Source organism: Lampetra fluviatilis, chromosome 35, assembly GCF_964198595.1.
Source record: "Lampetra fluviatilis chromosome 35, kcLamFluv1.1, whole genome shotgun sequence".
NCBI lineage: Eukaryota > Metazoa > Chordata > Hyperoartia > Petromyzontiformes > Petromyzontidae > Lampetra > Lampetra fluviatilis.
In genome coordinates, this window is record NC_136309.1 from 7,011,281 (window position 1) to 7,030,765 (window position 19,485).

At 49.0% G+C, this 19,485-nt stretch overlaps 1 protein-coding gene across 3 annotated transcripts in view; it reads left to right on the forward strand.

The window, feature by feature from the left end:
* LOC144944585 (axin-1-like) overlaps positions 1-17,467 on the forward strand; it is a 61,990-nt gene extending 44,523 nt beyond the window's left edge. Inside the window, exons 7-11 of one of the 3 annotated variants that reach the window (XM_078872865.1) lie at positions 445-549; positions 1,477-1,589; positions 3,123-3,226; positions 6,792-6,989; positions 14,860-17,467. In XM_078872865.1, the coding sequence (XP_078728991.1) occupies positions 445-549; positions 1,477-1,589; positions 3,123-3,226; positions 6,792-6,989; positions 14,860-15,420 (1,081 nt within the window). In that variant the 3' untranslated portion in view covers positions 15,421-17,467. Of the gene's footprint in view, positions 1-444; positions 550-1,283; positions 1,590-3,112; positions 3,227-6,791; positions 6,990-14,859 lie in introns of those variants that run through there. The other 2 variants (XM_078872866.1, XM_078872867.1) reach the window with 2 other exon arrangements.
* Positions 17,468-19,485: the final 2,018 nt, after the last annotated feature.

The window sequence follows — 19,485 nt, forward strand, 5'->3', positions numbered from 1 at the left end:
AATAAGGAATATAAATGCGGTGAAAAGTGCGCTGTTTTCATCATGGATTATCAGAATCCCTGTTGGCACATGGCCGCCTCTTCAATATAAAGCGGGTCCACCCAAAGCAAACTCTTGTTTCTGGACTGATTGTAACACAGTTACCACACTTAGAGCATCTGGAACGAAAGGTAGCAATGAATTTCTGATGCACATGACCAGAGACTATTAATCCTATACCGCTTGCAGATAGACACGGTGATAGCGACCATGATTATGTTCATAATGGCAATGATGTACAGTAAGGATTAATTAACCGAAAGCAGCAGGTAGATACGATGATGATGATGATGATTGTAACAGTGATGATGATGAGCAGAGACTTAATTAAATGGTAATAGATATACACAGATTTGACGATGACGACGACGACGCTGTTAACGCAATCGCTCGTCCGTGTTGCAGTGGCAAAGGCATTCCGGCGGAAGAGGCTGACCGTGCTCGGCTCATCTGGAAGTGGATGATGGAGGGCGAAAGGGAGAGTGGCAAACACCACAAGTCCCCGCACAGGTACACACGCGAGGCCTCCGTGCATCCACGTCAGCCCCACGGCAGCACGGCCCGCTTGAGACTCGCACAACTTGCCTTCGATAAAATAAAGACGGTAACATCGACAGCAACACCAACCTTGCACTTATGATGCAACAAACGCGTGCTTTCAGGTGCTCTTCTGCGGCCGTCTGGAATGCTCTTCCTTGCGATATTAGGGAGCCACTGGAGCTATGAACTTTTAAATATAGATCGAAAACTAACTTCTTTAAGAACTGCTTTTTGTGTTTAGTTTGTTGGCCTTCTCCCTCACCTCCGATTAGCACGGTTAGCTATGTACTGTGCGAAAGAAGTTCAACATAGATACAAACATACAAATGTCCCAGAGCGCAGGGAAGGAAAGGAGGGAGAGGAAGCAAGTAAGGAGATGCAAAATCACGGTTGCCAAGGAAGGTTTTTAGGAGACAGGTGAAAGCACAGATACAGGGGACCAGGTTTGAGTTGCCTGGGGATGAATTTCCAGAGGGTTCTGGGTGGAGGGGTAGTGGCTAAAAGAGCGGCCATCACTGGTCGAGCGGCGGGTCGTGGCAGCAAAGGAGGAGGTCAGAGTCCACGTGGTGGAGAGAGCGGGCTGGGACAAATCGGGGTGGAGAAGATCGCATTCTACATTCGAACGGTCTTAATTTACTCGTGTTTCTTTCCTTCTCTCGCTGCCCCGGGGTCTACCGCACGTCCGCCCGTCTTTCTCTGGGCAGTGGCGTCGTGGGGAAGAAGGCCCCTGTGTGCGACACGTCACGGGGGAGCTCGTCTGAACGCGTGTGGGGTGGTGGTGGCGGAGGTGGCGGCGGCGGCTGCGGCGGCGCCGGCGGCACCGGTGGCGCCGGCGGTCACGGCACTGGCCCCCCCTACGCGCGCCGTGCCGTGCAACCCTCCCACCCGTTCCTGCAGGACCCGGCCATGCCGCCTCTGCCAGCGCCGAACACTACCGTGCAGCTCGAGGAGGCCAAGCGGCGCCTGGAAGAGGAGTGGCGCGCTGGGCGCACGCATGCCGGCAAGCAAAGGTGGGCGGCGCATTATCTTCATCATCCGCGGGGGGCAGCCGGGTAAACGTAGAGTGGCTGAAGCTGCCGGTGGAGGGAGTTCCTGTGTTGGTTGATGTTGTGGTGGTGGGGGAGGGGTGGTGAGCGATGTGGGCGGGGGGGGGGGTTGGGGAGGCGCGGTGTGGCGCTAGCGCGTTCCGGCCAACGGAATGCTGGCCCTGCTCGTAATTCAAAGCACATTAGCCGACTAGCCCCCGAGCGCAGTAGTCGGGAACCTGCGCCTATGGAACCACGTGCGGCTCTTTAAGGAACTTCTTCGTAAAGTAATTTTTCAAGGACACGCACCGTGTCTCGTATTCACCGCATGCATTGCGGCTCTTGAAATATTGATGTATTTTTTGGGTTGCCGGAAAGCTGCCCAAGTACTATCCTTACCCTAACCCACTTGAGCAGACCAGCCTTTAGTACCGTTCCATCCCAGTAACCAACTTTGCAACCAGCCTGCAGTGCTACCCTTCTTGATGACACTAACTCTAAACCAATCAGCTACTGGCACGAGTACTTCCCCTAACCTTAACAACCAGTTGGGCGACCAGCCTTTAGCTATAGACCTGCCACTTAACAAAGCAACCAATTAGCTGCTTAGCCTGCGCACAAAAAATAATACATGTTCAATTAATTCTGCTTGGATCAGCCCTGGAGGCTAAATCTGATTAAAAACTAAATGTTGGAAGACTGCCACGTGGTCAGAAGGAGCCCCGTTGAGTTTGTATTGAATAGACTCCAGGGGTGGTTCTCTGGTATCATCTTTTCGGGACTGTTCTCCGATCATGCTTTGTAATAATATTTCCAGGATGTTGTTTGTTTTCCATCCTGACATTTCTTAAATATTGGCAATAATGCACTCCCGTACACAAACACACACACACACGGACGTCTGCTGACACCATCGCGGAAGCACTCGGATGCTGTCGCGAACGCAAACCACCCATCGCACACCCGTACGGAAACACGCCACGCACTTGCGCGCGGCTCTCCGATGTGTTCTTCCGGTTGAACCGCGCATTGTTCGGCGCCACGTCCGCCGTTTCGCGCGGTTGGCCACGTACGGTGTTAAAAAAGTTCGACACGTGTACACATGCCTTCTTGAGGAACCGAAACGTTGTCCGTCGCGGCATTACAAACCCTGAAACACGTGCCAGGGCTGCTCAGGACGATTGCGTAAAACCCTGCCGACTTGCCTGCTGCCTCCCAGCAAGTTGTAATATGCTCGACGATACGTGATTTTTTGCCATTTTTTTTCTTTATTTTATCTTTCTTTTTGTTTCTATTTTTCTTACGACCTGCTATGTACGTTACGTTTGCCAGGGAACCGATGCTGTTGTTGAGGAAGCCCAAATCGAGAGCTCTTTAGCTCAAAGGGCACTTAAAAATCAACTATACCGAGTTCAACCCAGTCTCGTGGGTCATCATCCCCCACTGATACTGGCGGGCGCTTGCCACTCGCTCCGAGGCTGACGGGTGGCGCACGTGTTGCTCTGCAGGTACGCGCAGGAAGTGATGCAACGCGGCAGGAGCATGGGGCGACCGGGCGCTGTTCCCGTGCCGAGCATGGTGCCCGCCGTCTCAGACATGGACCTCTCGCAGTCCCCGCAAGAGTACGTAGCCATGAGCACACACCGGAGGCACACGTCGACGTCCACGATCGCCATCGCCGATGTGGCCATTGGCGTCTTCAGGAACGTCAATATCTTTGCTGTGATTTGTCAGTGGGGCCCAAGATATTATAATTTGTAAGTAGTTCACGCTTGGTACAAAGCAAAAGTGCTGCGGATCTATTATAATATTTATATAGAGCCTTAATTATGCTAGTCAGTACTGCCTTGTTGAATCCAGAGTGGTTTCTTCATCCTCCAACCACAGTGCTCAATGTAAGTGTGCCAAGACCTATCAAGTGCTGACAAAGATACACTACTTAAGCAGTAATTAAGAGTGCTTTTTTCCAAAGTTGGCCTGTTACCAACCACTGCTTTGAAGCCAGCGGTTGGTTAGCGCAGCGTAACTTGGAACAGAAATGTGAAGCGAGTGGAGCCACGCGGTTTCGCTGCCGGAAAATTTCTGTAGAAGCAAGCGGCCGGTCACAGAGCGAAACTAAAATGTCGTAATACTGCATCACATTTTTTTTTATTTCCTTGATATCCCCCACTTGACATCGCACACGAAGCTAAATCACGGCTGACATCCTACGCGAGTAAGCGTGATGCTGCCTCTTACGTACTTGACCCCGAGGTGAGGCTGTTAGGATAGGTGTGATGTTCTTGTGACCTCATGCAACGTTTGCTGGGTTATAAGTGATCGGGCTACGACTTGTCGCCGTCATCTCGACGTCCGATTTTGCAGTCAAATGTTCGCGCAGACGTTGCTTCAGGCACACACACACGCGTCGGGAGAGCGAAAATCATCAGTTCCCAACTATGCTCCCAGCACGTGGAGCGATACGGCAGACATGCCGAAACGGAGCGCGGTACGACCCTAAAACACGTGAAAAGCAGAAATGCGCTACCTCGGCAGTGGGAGGAACCGAGTGTTTTTTTTATTTTGCCGCGGAAGTTCTTACGGCGACCCGCGTCGCCGAGTTTTGCTTGAAGACGATATTTCCCGTCGCCCGCTGGAAACGCCGCCGCCGCCCCCACGGCGCGAGTGTGCGCGCCGCTCTCTCGCGCGTAAAAGCAACCGCCGTGTTTGTTTACACAGAGACGTCCCCCTTAATGCAGCTGCTGCCCCGGTGGTGGCCTTGACGGGCAGGGGTTGTGGATCAACCTAGTCGCGAGGTCAAAAATAAAAACGCGTCCAAAGCTTGCGTCTCGGTGCTCGAACGAGCGTGGGACGACGGGCCGCGCTCGTGCTGAACGCCGGGCCAGAGGTGGAAATCTTTCCACCTTCTGACGACGAGGTGTCTTCGTAGGACAGGCCGCTGTTGACTTCCCACTAAGTGGAGGGCCGCTTTATCTACCGTAAACGTGTGATGGGCCTAGTCGACCCACGAAGTTTAGAGCCTGGTGTCGAGTTCCGTTGTTCCGTCACGGTGGTGCCCAGCCGCAAATCTTGAATTGTAATTTTTCCGTCAATTTTTTCATTGTTCAGACAACTTAGGGTCAACCCTGTTTGGGTTTATGGCCCTCTTTTCTTTCTTGCACGTCCAAATAAGTCCTTGATCTTGATCCACTCATTTTTCTCCATTGGTGTGTTGGAGTTCTGCATCCATCTCTTGCCTCTGAGGTCCCTGTAAAAAACACACAATAAAAAGAATCGTCTGCCCTCTGCCACCTTTTGATGTTCATGCCATCCTTTAAAGCCTACAAAGAAAGGCATGTGATATCCTGACTATTTAAAATAATGTGATATATATACACAATGCGTTTTATCTTGGCCTTAGATGTGCTCAAGAGGTATGGGGCTTTAAAACAAAATAAAAAATCATCTCACTTGTCCTTCAAAATTTTGGCCCTTCCTGTCCTGCCACGCTGGCAAGTGAATATTCTCAAAGAAAATGTGGTAAGTAAAAAAAAAATGTCAGTTTCCTTTTACTTTAATCATCAAAGTGCTTTCAAAAATAAAATATTTCCAAAGGAAAAAAATGCGTGTTGTTCCTGGTGACAACATTTATGCTCCAAATCCTAGGGCCAACAAATAATCCTTGCCATTACAATTACGATTCATTGCTCCCATTTCCAAGGTTTATTTTCGACAAGCCAGGTCATTAAGATTCCATTCAAAGGAGCTGCGACAGCGAGGGAGATGTCTTATCCGCCGCTCCACTTTGGCAAAGCGGTCAATGCAGACATCAGTCGACAGTCGGACGAGTGATTGAACGCGTCGTTTTTTGATGCGAGCGTTTGATGCCCTGCTGGGACCCCGCGGTAATTGGCTGTACATTATACCCACGGTCGTGGTCCTTTGAAGGGTTCGCAGGTCGCGCCGAAAGCGCTTTGTAGGTTCACGATCTTATATCGCTTGTTCTCTCTTCACCCCGCTTATAGAGACTGGCCGCTCGACGTGTGCTCGCACACACACACACACACAGACAGACACGTGCACGCACACAAAAAGACACTTAGTCTCCGCCCGAAAATGAAATGATTTGGTGGTGAAAGGATACCCTTTGGAACCACGTTTGAAGTGTGACTCGTTTAATTCAGTGATTCAGTCCACACGCGCTTTTTGCACCCTTTTTAATCTGCCAGCCTTCCTTTCAAGTTTTGTTTAATATCCTGCCTTTCATTGTGCACTGCGGGCTCGCTGTTGACATTTCGGAGAGCCTTTGAAAGGCAAGGGGTCCTGTTTACGCATAAACAGCCGACAAACAATGCTGCTTTTGTTAAGTGCCTTGACCTTCGTTGCACCCCTTGCAGATTAAACGCGGTGCATTTAGCTGTGTCATGTCTGCACCTAATATTACCGTGTTTACTCCCACAGGTGTGCTCTCCCGGGTGCAATCCATGTTTATTTGGATAATATGTTTCTGTTGTTAATATTTGACATTTTGCAGTGACTGTTTTTGCACAATCCCAGCGGGTTTTGGTTTCATGCCACGTATGTGAACGTAATCTTTCCCTTTTGTGAATTGTTTAATTGTGTTGTGGCATCATACGCATAATCTCGCGTTTGCAAATTTCCCGCCACTAAATTGAAAACTGGTTACGCCTCGTTCTTCAAAGCATCGATGGTGCGGTCCTTAGCGCACTACGCCACGAATCCATTGACCTGAGTCTGTTTGCTGTCCAACATTTAGTCGGCAGCACTCGCTCAAACCCCCAGAGAGATGATGCGCACCCTATGTTTACTTGAGCACCATTATGCTCACAGGCCAATGAAATGACGTCCCTTAAACCACCCACGCGGCCCTGCTGCCACTGCTGTCCTCGGTCATACTGCCGGGCAGCTCGCGCGTAGCGGAATAGAGTGTGGGCATTTCCTACGTTTCTTCCACGATGTCTGGCCAACATGGAAGAGTAGGCCAAGATGCCCCCTGGAGAGGCTGTCTCTCGAGAGCTTCTTCTAGTAGAGGCCCTTTCCGCCAGCAGCGGCGCGTGAGCCAACAATCGCACTCTTACAGCAGCTGATTACACTCCGACCCAACGATGTTACAGGTGTGCGTGTAACCGCGAGGCAGAGAGTTAACATCTCCTTCTCGGGTGTCCGTTCCCTCTCTGTGCGCCACAGCCGCAAGCCGGTGAAGAAGGCCGCGGGGTTGGCGTGCACGGCGGCGGAGGGTGGCGGCGGCGGCGGCACCGGCGGCATCAGCATCGTGGTGGCGTACTACTTCTGCGGAGAGCCCATCCCCTACCGCACGACGGTGAAGGGGCGCGTCCTCTCGCTCGGCCAGTTCAAGGAGCTCCTCACCAAGAAGGGCAACTACAGGTGGGCTTCGAGACGGACGGTGGGCCCAGCATGGGGCCACACGGGGCACCACGCACGCACCCCGGGGGGGGGGTGTCAGAGAGGAGTGTGTGCCCGGGTGCCAGTAGAGACTGTTGGGGCGATTGTTTGTTAGCGAGCGCCTATCAGGCAATAGAGACTGTTGGGGAAGCTGTTAGTGAGTGCCTATTGGCCACAATAACGAACAAAAAAACTCGACGCATTCATCAATAACACTGCCTTGAAAGAAAAAAAAAGTATACAATAGATAACGTTTCAGGGAATGGCTCTTCATAGCACATGATGCTATTGACGGATGTGAGTTTTTTTTTGTGTATAATTGTGCTTGTGCACCACTGCCATCGGAGCATCACCAAATTAGTTAATTCGCCAATACAGACTGTTGTGGCAATTGCTGTGTCTACATGGGTGTGTCTCCGTGCTTGTGTGTATAGGCGTGTGACCGTGTGTCTGCGTGGCGAGTGGTTCGCGTCCTGCGCTACGAACCCAGCGGCCCGAGTTTGATTCCCGCCAACACCAGTGATGATTATCTGAACCGGTCCTAAAATTTCCACCCCCCTCGTGTGCCGTGCTGTGACCTTCATTGGGCTCGCTAACAGCACTTGCCCCAAAAGCCTGTTAAGGCTAAAGGGGAGGTCTTTGTCTTTGTGATGGGTGTCTTTGTATATGTATGTCTCTGTGTGCTTGTTTGAGTGTGCCTTTGTGTGTTTTTCTCGACTTGGGATAGGTGTTTTATTGGTTTGTCCAATGGCCTTCGATCATGGCCATCACTATCATGAGTTTTGATCATCTGAACTGGGCCTGGGCATCCCCCCAAGTAGCTAAAGCTTTTAAACGAATACCTGGTCTAATGTTTAAACACTAGTGCTAGGTAGACGAAGGCAGGTTGGCGCGGTGCTGTTCACACCACGTCCTCATGTGTTGTGCCAAAGAGGTACTCGCTAACAGCAATTGCCCATCGACAGTTTATACTTCCTCTATGAGATATCTGTCTGTTTCTTTGCTGTGTGTGTGTGTGCATCGGTAATAGGAAGGTTATTCAGAAGCACTGATTAGGGAACAACTTACGAGGTGGTACAAAGACAGCGTCTTGTTGATTTTATTCTTACCGCCGCATCATTTACAGAAATCATGCAGCAGCAGCAGCAGCAGCAGCATGTAGTAGTGGCTGTTTGCACAGGGCTTATGCAAAACACGGCTTTCTGCGGGCGCCGATGCACCTGGCGGGCGAGATGTGGAGGTAGATTGAGGCTACGGTGCGCACGGCGTAAGTAGCAGGTGAAAGGTTGGGATGAAAGGTGTCTCAGGCGGAAGGGGATTTTCTCATGGCTGCTGCGTGCCACGTAAACAGGCCTCGAAACACGGCGGCGGCGTTTTTGTCGGATGTTGCTTTTCGTTTGCTTTCCGTCGTGGTTATTGGGCGGGCGGGCGGGCGGGCGGGCTTGGCTGCCTGTCCCGGTGTTTGGCGCGCTCTCACCGTCGAAACGCTTGGCAGTCGCTGGATTCGTTTGCCGCAGCCGCTTGGGAATTTCATCGTGAGAGGAGTTGTCCTCCCGTCTGCCTTCTGCCTGGGTGGCGCTGTGGGTTCACGTTTAAGTCCCGGGTTGGGGGATCGACTCGGCTCGTCATCTCCCCCAGAGGCGATAACGAGCGTCGCTTTGCAGGACGTCCGCAGCGTTTGTTTTCCTGTATTGAGATTTCCTCCTGCCATAGTAATGTGCAATTTCCACTGTTTGCTCAGGGCTGCCAATGGAGGTGTGAGTGCTTGCGTGGTGCTCCATTGAGTAGAACATCATTTTAGTTGGAAATTATGAATTTAGACTGTCCCCATGTGACGGAAGGTACCTAGCGAGGGAAACACATTATTGAAAACGACGTGAGTGCTTGAAATTCTGTCGACGTATGATTTTACACTGGAACCTGCACCGTCCATGCTTGGTGAAGTCTCGTCAAATAACCGCCCCCGCACCCCCACTCACTCTCCAGTGGTGGATTAACGCACAGTCTGTACGTGAAATGCACTTGGTGGAAACAGCTGCTGAAGTGTGGAGTGTGCAACCCTCCCCCCCAGCCCTGTAGTCGGAAGCATAAGTCGAGAGCCTGGGTTCTTGCATTTTTGAACTATACGCGACGCTCATTCAAAACTCCGGTGCCCTTTTTGTATTTGGCCAGCTGCATCCCACACGTTTCCACGCAACGCTGTCCCCTTGACGTCCATCTGTCCCGTGCCTCTTGTCACCACCGTCATTTTGCTTTGGAGGCCTTTGCAGGCAATTGGGCCCACGCGATGCCACGCCTCTGTGATGGTTGGAATATCGCAGGCCGAGCTTTTTTGGGTGCATTTGCTTTGGGTTTCCTGCAGGATTGTGCGGCAGATTCCTTATCAGTGGTCGAGTTTTGTATTTTTTGAAAGAGGCAGAAGGGTGGAGGGGGATATCAATTACTATCTACTCAACTATTTTTATTTTACCTGGTAAGGCCCACTGAGCTATACAGCTCTTTTTCAGAAGTGACCCTTGCCACACATGATAGCTCAACGAAGTGGCTTATCGCGTGGAAATTTAGAGCAGGCAAATACTCTTAATGTGGAGGAAAAAACTGGAGGACCTGGAGAAAAATATACTTGACTACGGGGAGAGACATGCAAATTCCAAATTTCCAGGCGTCGGGGTCGGGATTGAACCCCCCACGACCTCCTGTATACTTGGCGAGGTAGTCAACATCTCACCACCGTCGCACTGTAAAGCAGAGTGGCTAGTTCGTAAGTAAAGTTTCTTTTTTTTTGCAACTACGACGTGTAATTAATTCGTAAGCGCGGAACTTTGGCGTTGTCTCGGTTGTACGCTCGACGTTGCGGAGTCTCGCTGCATTACATAAACTTAACTCTAGATAAAGCCGCAGATAAGCGCGAGCTTAAACTTTGTTAAGCAGGGGCGCGTGGAATTTTTTTTTGGGTCCCCGCTCCCTTTTCTTTTCTGCCTCTCTTTGTGTACGCTGCCTTGTGCTGCTTTATCTCTTGTTTTAAAAGATTCATAACTCGCACTGTTGTGTCTACGCTCTTTGATTTGTGCTTGTGACCTTGGTGCTCTCACAACAAGAGGCCTCATTGTGCACGTCCCCGTGTAAACGGGTTTGCTATACCAGCAGATAATCCGGCATTTTACAGATTTTTTTTTTCCTTCTTTCAGTTTTTTCTCTCTCTCTCTCTCTCTTTAAGCCCGGTCTTCTTTTATCCTCCAAGCCCCTACTTCTTACCAGCCCACCCCCCCTACCCCTAGTCGATTGTGCATTTTTAAACAATTGTTTTGTAGATGCATAACTAGAATTTGCCAGGCACGTACACACCTAAATGCGCTCGTTGACACACGCGCGCACACACGAGCGCACACGTACACACACATACAACTCGTACACCCAGAAATGTTTGGAATCCGGGCAGCTTCGACGTTTGATCTTTGTTCAGCACCTGGAAATACATCCGCCACAGTCTCTTCTTTGCCTCACTTCCTATTCTTACACACCTGTCGTTTCATCTCGACTACATGGTGACCTTTGCAAGTGAACTTTTTTTCTTTCTCCTACGTACGCCTGCTTCGTGGTTTGTTTATTTATTTTAGGCAGCAAACACGCGGCGGAAGCACCCGCGCTCTCGCACACTCGCGACTCGGTAGCAGCTGAAGCGCATTAGGCGGAATTTTACGACTGCGAGGGACACCGCAATGTCTATTAAATCGAACGGTAACATTACGGTCTAGATTTGAAGCTTTCGTGACTGCAAGGATTCATATTCATCATGTCGGGCTGTGACGGTTCCACCTGAAGACGGAAGCTTGTGTTGCCTCCGAAACGTCGTGATTTTTATTTTTATTTTACTTTTATTAATTTTAATTTTTTACCTACGTGACTTTACCGAAAAAACCTATGAATATAACATTACGGTGTTCCCTCGTTATTCGCAAGGGATACGTGCCGGAGATGCTCACGAATAGCAAATTTCGCGGATGATGATATTGGCCGACGAAAACTTGTTTTTTTTACGAATTAACTTTAATAAATACATAAATCAGCTATTTAATACATGGAAATGATCATAACACAAAAAAATTGGTTATGATAAATTAAAAGTAAATACAAATAAATCTGAAAGTATTAAATAATAGTTGGTAAATTAACTTATCAAATATTTTATGATGCTGTGCATCATCACTTTAGCTCATCACTTTATTTAGTTCCTTTCTCGCGTCACAATCTCTCTCGTCATTTGATCTCATCGCTCTCTCGGTGCAGCCGTGTAGAGTTCCAAATGCGATTCGCGTTGAGCCAAAATTGAGGACAGCAAGTTGATGAACAACGAGGGGGGAATACTGCACCCAAGTCAGAAGTAATCTCCGTGTCCAAGTGAGCGATGGGACGGCGCTCATCTCATTTGGCAGTTCTGAGCCAGTGGGGGAAATTCCTCATTGCCCATGATGAGAGCCAGGCAAGCCCATAGGACGATCCACAAAGTGGTACTCGTATCAACGGAATCAGCGCGGGAGGCATGATGGGCTGAGTCTGCGTCTGACCAAAACTTGTATTGAAGACGTTTTGATTGTGAGATGAGGACTTGTGATTCAGTGCTTCCCGACATTTGTGTGATCATCATCATCATCACGATCCATGGGCAGATAGCACGTATGTGTCCACTGCACATTTCGTCATTTTGCTTTACACTTTCTTCCGTCTTGTGCCAATTTTCTCAAGTAGTGCACGACTTTTGGGCACAAATCTCTTACCGGCGAGACATCGCCTGTAAGAAGATGTGGGTGCGTGCAAAGCTGTCCTTGGTTAAAATTGCAAAACAAAAAACATGTATCATATCCTTAGGTTTTTTCGGTAAAGTCACGTAGGTAAAAAATTAAAATTAATAAAAGTAAAATAAAAATAAAATAAAAATCACGACGTTTCGGTGGCAGCTTGTGTTGCCTCCGAAACGTCGTGATTTTTATTTTACTTTTATTAATTTAAATTTTTTACCTACGTGACTTTACCGAAAAAACCTACGAATATTAATCCTTGCAGTCACGAAAGCTTCAAATCTAGAATTAATGGATCATATCCTTGGAACGATGTGCACAATTTGTCTTGTTCCCTTAATCGGAGAGCGTCATTTGGCAAATATTCCTTGGTAGAGGTAGCAAGAGAGGCCAGCCTTGACACACGAGAGGGGGTGGTGAGGCCAGCACCACCATGTCTTGCCTTTGCACCGCTGGTGTTGGCACGCCGCTCCAGACACTTGGGTAAGGCTGTACAAGCCTAGAGGGAAGGCCTTGGATAACCTTCACATACCACTCGCCACACAGACAGAATCGGACCGGGCCAAGATCGCTGAAAGCTCGGAGTGCAGTGCGCCAACCTCTGGGAACGCGCACGCACGCACGCACAGAAATCGCAGCAATCTACGTTGCTTCCACCGCCGGCGGCAGGTGCGTGTGACGCATCGCCACCGAGCGGCGCAGGTCGCTGGTTTAATTTGTGTTTTGCTGCGCATTTGGTCGCTCGCGCAGCCGAGCCCTCGCTCCGTCGCCAGAAAATTACAGATCCTCCGCCACGGGCGCGCACCATCAAAAGCATCTCTTTCATTTCCTGGCATCTCCCCACCCACCCTCCATCCACTCCCTCCTTTCCTCACCGCCGCCCCCCACCCACCCACCCCGTCATGCCGAAGGCAGGGGAGAGAGTTTTGGGCGGGCGAGTGGGCGAGACGCGCCGAGAATTTACAGCCAGTGCTGGGCGGGTCCCGCGATTTGGCCGTGGAAAGGGGGTTAGTCGGCACTCGCTGTGCTATTAAATGTACGACGCGTTGCACAAAAGGAGGCGGAGGGAGGGGGGGATTGAGAACCGTCGGCAGGTGTTGAGCCCTGGCCAAAGCTGCGACAGCCTGCGTCTGCATGCCGCAGCCTCCGCTAGCCTCCCGCTGAAGTGTCGCAGTGTGTGTACCGCTCGATTGTTTGCCGTCCATTGATACCGAGCGAGCCCGGTTCATTATTCATGAGGTTTGCCGCTTTTGATCGCCGTTAATTCTCCCCCAAGATGCGTTTGTCCACGCGGGGACAGGGCCCCGCTTGTTGTCGCCGGAGTGTTTTGTTTTCTCTCTCTTTAAAAAAAAAAGAAAATTGTATCCCGCCTCCTCGAGAAGGGGATGCGGCCGGGAACCTTGGGAGGATTTGGCACTCGGCGAAAAAGAGAGCCCACAGACAGTGAAATGTCTAGGAGGGGCATTGATGAAAAGTGCTCTCCCTTCCGATATTAGGAAGCCACTGGAGCTATGCCCTTTGCAATCAAGATGGAAAACTCATTTCTTTAGAACTGCTTTTTGTGTTTGTCCTTCCCCCACACGTCCGATTGGTACGGTCAGCTACGTGCGGTGCGAAAGAAGTTCATCGTATGTACAAAACGAGTGCATTTACACATCGGCTTCTTATAAACTCTCGTTTCTCCTTTCCGCTTCCCTTCGACGAGCATGCCTTTCGCTTTCAAATAGAGAACCTGTGAAGTTGGGTGCCATATTTGCTCATTGCACTCGCAGGATCTCACAGGGATGAAAGGCGTGTGTGGAATAAGCAGATTGCACAACGGTGGAATGTGCAGCGTTGCTTACCTTGAAGCAGCGTCGTCGCGTTTTAGCCGGTTTGCATAGCGGACATTAAACTTGGCGCGCAGGAACAGATTTGTAACCGAAGGGGCACTGGGCACTGGAGAAGGCAAATTGACAAGAAATGTGTGACTGGGCTCTACCGTTTGATGTCTGTCCCCTTTGAACATTTCCATTCGAGTTATCGTGAGTGGCATTCGTTGAGTTTTGCGTTTAATAGGTGCATGTGTGATTACTTTAAATTATGATAAGCTGCCGATAAGCCCATTCTGGAATGGTAAAATTGAGCTACAATGGAAATCAAGTTGAGGTACTCTCATTGATTAAAAATGTGGCGCTAGGTAGCACAGGGGGCTTTGTTATAATAAGCCTTAAAAGTTGGTGAACTCCACACCTTCTCATGCAAAAATATGTATTCTTTGAAGGTCTCAAGTACACCCAAACAATGTCATTGTTCCGTAAAAAAATAACACTCATTCTCGTTCAATATGTGCCAGTTTCTACGAGTGGAAATCTGCACACCAACCTTCACTTCACAAACTTTAAGAAACGGATCGTGTCCATCCTATGTCCGGCTGAGTGGCTGTGCGGTAGAATGCTTGAAACTCGTTCTAAAGTTGAAATCCTTGTCAGGTTATTTAAGTGGCCTCTCATCCCTCCGAGGTAGATAAAAACGAGTTCCACTTTTATAATTGGTTTTTTACCCTTTTATCTGGCAACAAAACTGACACCTTTTTTACAAGGAGTCATGTTTGCATAGACCACAATACCTGCAGTCATAATGCAAACAAAAACATAACTCTGATAATGTATGCACTACATACATTATCAGAATTATAACTCAGTTTTGTTGCCAGATAAAAGGATAAAAAAACAAATATCATATTTTTTCTTCTGGCAAATGAGGTTCCAATGGAGTTCCACTTTGTTGGAGGTCAGCAGGTTGGGAAGTTGGCATCCCTTGGAGATGGGATTGTGGAATTTGCGCCACTGGCTCCTCAGGGCCATACGGATGAGCACCGCTCGGTTTGCCTGCTTGAATTGCTATTTCTGTATCCACTGCTGAAACTTCGGTCTGATGCTCAGTGCTTATTGTTGCTGTCCGCCGTCAATGGCTCCCGACCTCTTAATGCCGCTGCAGAAGCAGCTGCGGTCGAGTGCGCCTGTAAGAGGAGGAGTTCACCTTCTTAAGCTGGCCTCTTCCTCTCTGTCCGGCAGGTATTACTTCAAAAAAGCAAGCGACGAGTTCGAGTGCGGAGTCGTCTTCGAGGAGGTGCGGGAGGACAGCGCCGTTCTTCCCGTCTTCGAGGAGAAGATCATCGGCAAGGTGGAGAAGGTCGACTAAAGAAAAGCGCCACCAGCGGCACGGAGCCCCCCCGCGGGGGGTGGGGGAGGGGGTGGTGGGAGGAGTGGCAGGCCCATGACCGCGGGTCCATCCGTCCCACACCAGCGTCCGTCCGGCCGAGAGGAACGAACGTGGGCGCGATACAGTTTGCCCCCCCCCCCCGGAGCCCCTCGTCCGTGCCCGTGTGCACCCCCACGCCCCCCCTGAGAGACGACCGGCGGTTTTCTCCGCTCGCGGTCGCGTTGATGGGCGGGCGGCGGCGGCGGCGGCGACGACGACGACGTCGTAGGCGAGAGGAGACTTTTCTCGTAGAGGTTCCGTCTCAAGTTTCCGCTGTTTGCTGCTCAAGACGAAAGCGAGAGGCGCCGGAACGCTGGAAGACGGCGGTACATTTTGTTTTCGAGAAAGACGTTTGCGGAACGGAACATCTGTGACTTGGGAGGAGGGGAGGGGGGTGTGGAGAAGGAAGAAGATGTAAAAATAAAATGCTCCCTCTGCTGCTAAATACGACTGGGATGAACGAGGAAGATTAACGTGTTTTTGAAACTAATGTCCGCCACACTGCAAAGGGCACATTGGCCACGGGCCATGGAGGAAAAACAAAGGTTGAGCTTAATTTAATGACATTCTCAAGAAGAGAGGCAATACGGTGCTTGTTTTAAGGCTTCCTTTTCAGTATCTGCCGTTGCATCGGTGCGTAATGTTTGAGACTGTTATGCAAAAATGGATCAAAACTGTATGAGACATTGTGCGTGCGTGCGCGCGCGTGTGTGTGTGGCGCGTGTGGGAGAAAATGTTTAAACACGATGTTTTGTTTTTTTAAGCATGTGAAATGAGAAACTGTTTACATAAGCTGTGTAAGCTTTTATCGGATGATACTATGGGGTTAAACCGAACACTGACTAACAGGGTTTGATTCAACTAAACCTGTACAGGCTTGATGTTTATTGTTATATTTTTTATTATTTTTTTTTCATGTGTGTGACTGCCAGATTCGTTGTTTTTTTTGTTTGTCATAGATGTGAAAGTCAGTGTGGTGTTCCTAGAGTAAAACTATACTTTATCCGGCCCTCTGTACATTTAGTCTTCGAATTTTTAAGCCGTTAAATGCCGATTATGTTTTAATTACACTGGATTGTGTGCGGCTTTGCCTGCTTTTAGGCATTGCCGTAAACTGGCTATTAAACCGGGGTAATCTCTGGTCATTCAGTTGCACGTGAAATAATTTTCATTTTTTTTGTGGCAGCCGTGTCTCGTAGGACTCCCTTCCTCTGGCCATTTGTAAGCAAGCTCTTTAAACGGAAACAAATTTGAGATTGGCCGCATAATTGGTAAATACGTGTGCGTGAAGGGTTAAATTAATTAATTGGGCGGGGCCCCGGGGGAGCGAGGGGGGGGGCGGGGGGTAATATTCAACTCTGAAGCTGGTTCATGTTGCAGCCGATTGGCCACCGAGAGGGCCGAGTAGGGAACTGCATCTTTCTGAGTGGAATTTTAACCTGTGCGGTGTCGTGCCCGTAGCCGCGCCAGGCAGCAGCGGTAGCCTCGGAAGGCTGCATGCATCTCGAGCCACAAGATTGATTTCAAAGAGAGCAGTGAAAGCCCCCCCCCCTCTCCCGTCTGCCTGCATCTTCTCTCTTGCTTGTTCTCGCTGGGTCTATCACGGCTGTTTGTGTGTCTGCAATGGCTGACCCCACTGACACATGTACTGTGTGGTTCCGGCGAGTACCTCGATGTGTCCATCGCCTTGGTGAGCCGAGGGCTTTTTTGAGTTCACGCGCCCGCCGCCTCCGCGTGTTTTATTTTTCAAGTTGGCCAGTTTCCGCGTTTGCGATGCAACGCAAACCCACAAGCCCATCGTAAGTGGCTCGCCACACAAATTCCTGTAATGGCACAACTGTCACCACCCAACAGCCATGATCATTCCACTGCTGAATGAAGGTGACCCCACGCGGTTGCCATTCTTCATGATCTTGCGATGCCATTCTTCATGATCTTGCGATGCCATTGTCTATCTCACTCCTGAGCATTAGCTCGTATCATTGCTCCCATCTTTCTGTCTCTTCTTCGTTTTTGTTACATTTTATCAATGTCCCAAGTTGATCCATGTCAGAGCAGGAAATATGCATATATTGAAAACTTTCCTCTGAAGATGAATCGGAATGTTGCTACTCATTGTTGGGTTTACACAAAGCACTCCAGCCTGCTGTTGCTTGCCATTTTATTCCATCAAATTAATTCAATGCTATACTCAAATCAAATTCCAATATGCCCAGCTTTTATACACAACGGGAATGCATTTGTTTCATTCATAATTTTTAAAAAAAAGTTTGAATCAAAATGTGTAACGCTTGAACAGGCTGCTCGGGGCGAGACGGCGTGGAATACGCAGAAGCATGAAGCAGGAGAGATGCGGTCTCGCAGAGGGGGCCCGCACACGACAACATCGGACGATACTTTACCAAAAGTGGATCGGAAAAACAAATTGACAAACTCAGAATTTTCTGACCACACGGCCACGATACACACCCAGTGAAAATCAATTACAGCAAGCAATTGAACAACTTTCAGACACAACCGTGTAATCCATTTGGAAGAATCGGTCCGTTCCCTACACACGAGTAGGGTTCGACAGACGTAATGACCGTACTAGAGCCCTGTGCTTGACTTTTGTCACAGTGCCCGAAAATATTGAACGCTGACCATGTTCGCGCCGAAAAGCGAATTCGCAATGATTTTAAGCTCTTGTTTGTACAAAGTCTACGCTTGCGTGTGTGCGTGCGTGCGTACGTGTGTGTGTGTGTACATCATTTTAAACGGCCACGTACTTTCTGCAAAGTAAAAAGACGCTGAAGCAGCAGCCAGGAATACTGTCGTGTGAGCTAAGTTATTTTTGTTGTGTATATCCAATGTACAGCGCCGCCATTTCACACGCATTGTACAGAATGTGTTGAGGCAGCTATAGCTACTTTTTTGGACCGCGTGTTGTTTGCAACATGGCAGTGTTTCCATTATGTATTGTTTTGCTAGGATTTTTCAGCCACTACTTAAGACGACAGAAAAAAAATCGCAAATTGCCCTCTGCCGCCCCTTATTGTACATGTGTGTATAGATGACTTGTAATTTAAGACGCTATGTGGAATCGATGCATTGTGTAAAGGATTTTTTTGTATCACTGAAAAGTGCAACTCCCCCCACCCCCACCTCTCTCTCTCACCAGTAATGTAAATGCAGTATTTCTTGCTCATATTCTCATGATTCAATAAATTATTAAACGGTTTTAAACTAATTTTACACGCATATAAGGCACCACCGGTAGCGATTGGCAAAGCTAAGTTTTAAGACTGCGTTGCCACGAATGGACTTATTTCGTGAAGCCGGTGTAACCGCTCCTACTTAATGCGGATTCTGGATCTTTATCTTTCTCTCACAATTACGCCCCGGAGTGAATTTCCCCAATAATGTTTCATTAACAGCCACAGCACATGTGTTTGAAATTGGGTTAATCGGGTAAATTAATAATGCATCGTCGTCATCATCGGAAAAATTAGGCCCCGTTAAATTGCGTCCATGGTGATATGGGTGCAAAAAATTTCCCTCCGTAACAGTGGGACGTAAAGTTGCTTCTCTACTCCATTGCTTCGCCTGATGTTGACATTCAGTGTGACGCAACGGGCAATCGAAGCTCGCCGTCTCGTGAATGCATTTCATAATTGGCAATTCGGTGAGCATTAGCGGCACGGTATGATGCTGCTGCTGCTCGCATGCTGAACAAACGGTGGGAGAGGAGGTGCAGCAGTCCACGTGGTCACCTCGCTGAGCGTGACATTGGTGGTGAAAGGGGTCTTATACTCATGGAGTGAATTACGGTAAACGGTAGACCCGATTGCAATACATTAACATTGACCAAAACAACGGTCATTAAGATCCTTTTTAAAAAAACAACAGCAAGACATTGACATTTATTGGACGTACAAAAAATGTTATCCACTTAAAAGAAAACGCTGCGATGCAGTGCAGTTGGAATCGTTAACAAAATCGAGGGCTCGTGTAAAACGTTACATTGGCGGCGCACAGCAGGATGTCTTGTTCAAAGGTTCGCTGTGTATTCGTTGACATGCTGTACACGGGTGACCCAAGTGCGTAACGCTGGGCATTTAAAGCCCTCTCTTGAAGTCCCCTCTGTGCGTTTGAAGAACGCCGCCTTTCGCTTGTTCGGGGGTGTGGGGGGGGCAGAACATCAGACTGGGTTTGAGACCACATTTTTGTTCGGTTTCAGACCCTAAAGTTGTACTTTTTATTTCGGTATATTTGGATCATATACATTTATTAATATTGTTCATTTCACCCTTTGACTCCCCCCCCCTGCCCCCAATGTGTAAGGTACAGTAAAGCTGTATGTGTAAAGATGTAGCATTCTATAAAATAAATATTATTTTTCCGAGTAAATGACGCGACTTTGTGCACTCGTGTTCTGTGGCTGCGCGTGTTCTCAAGTA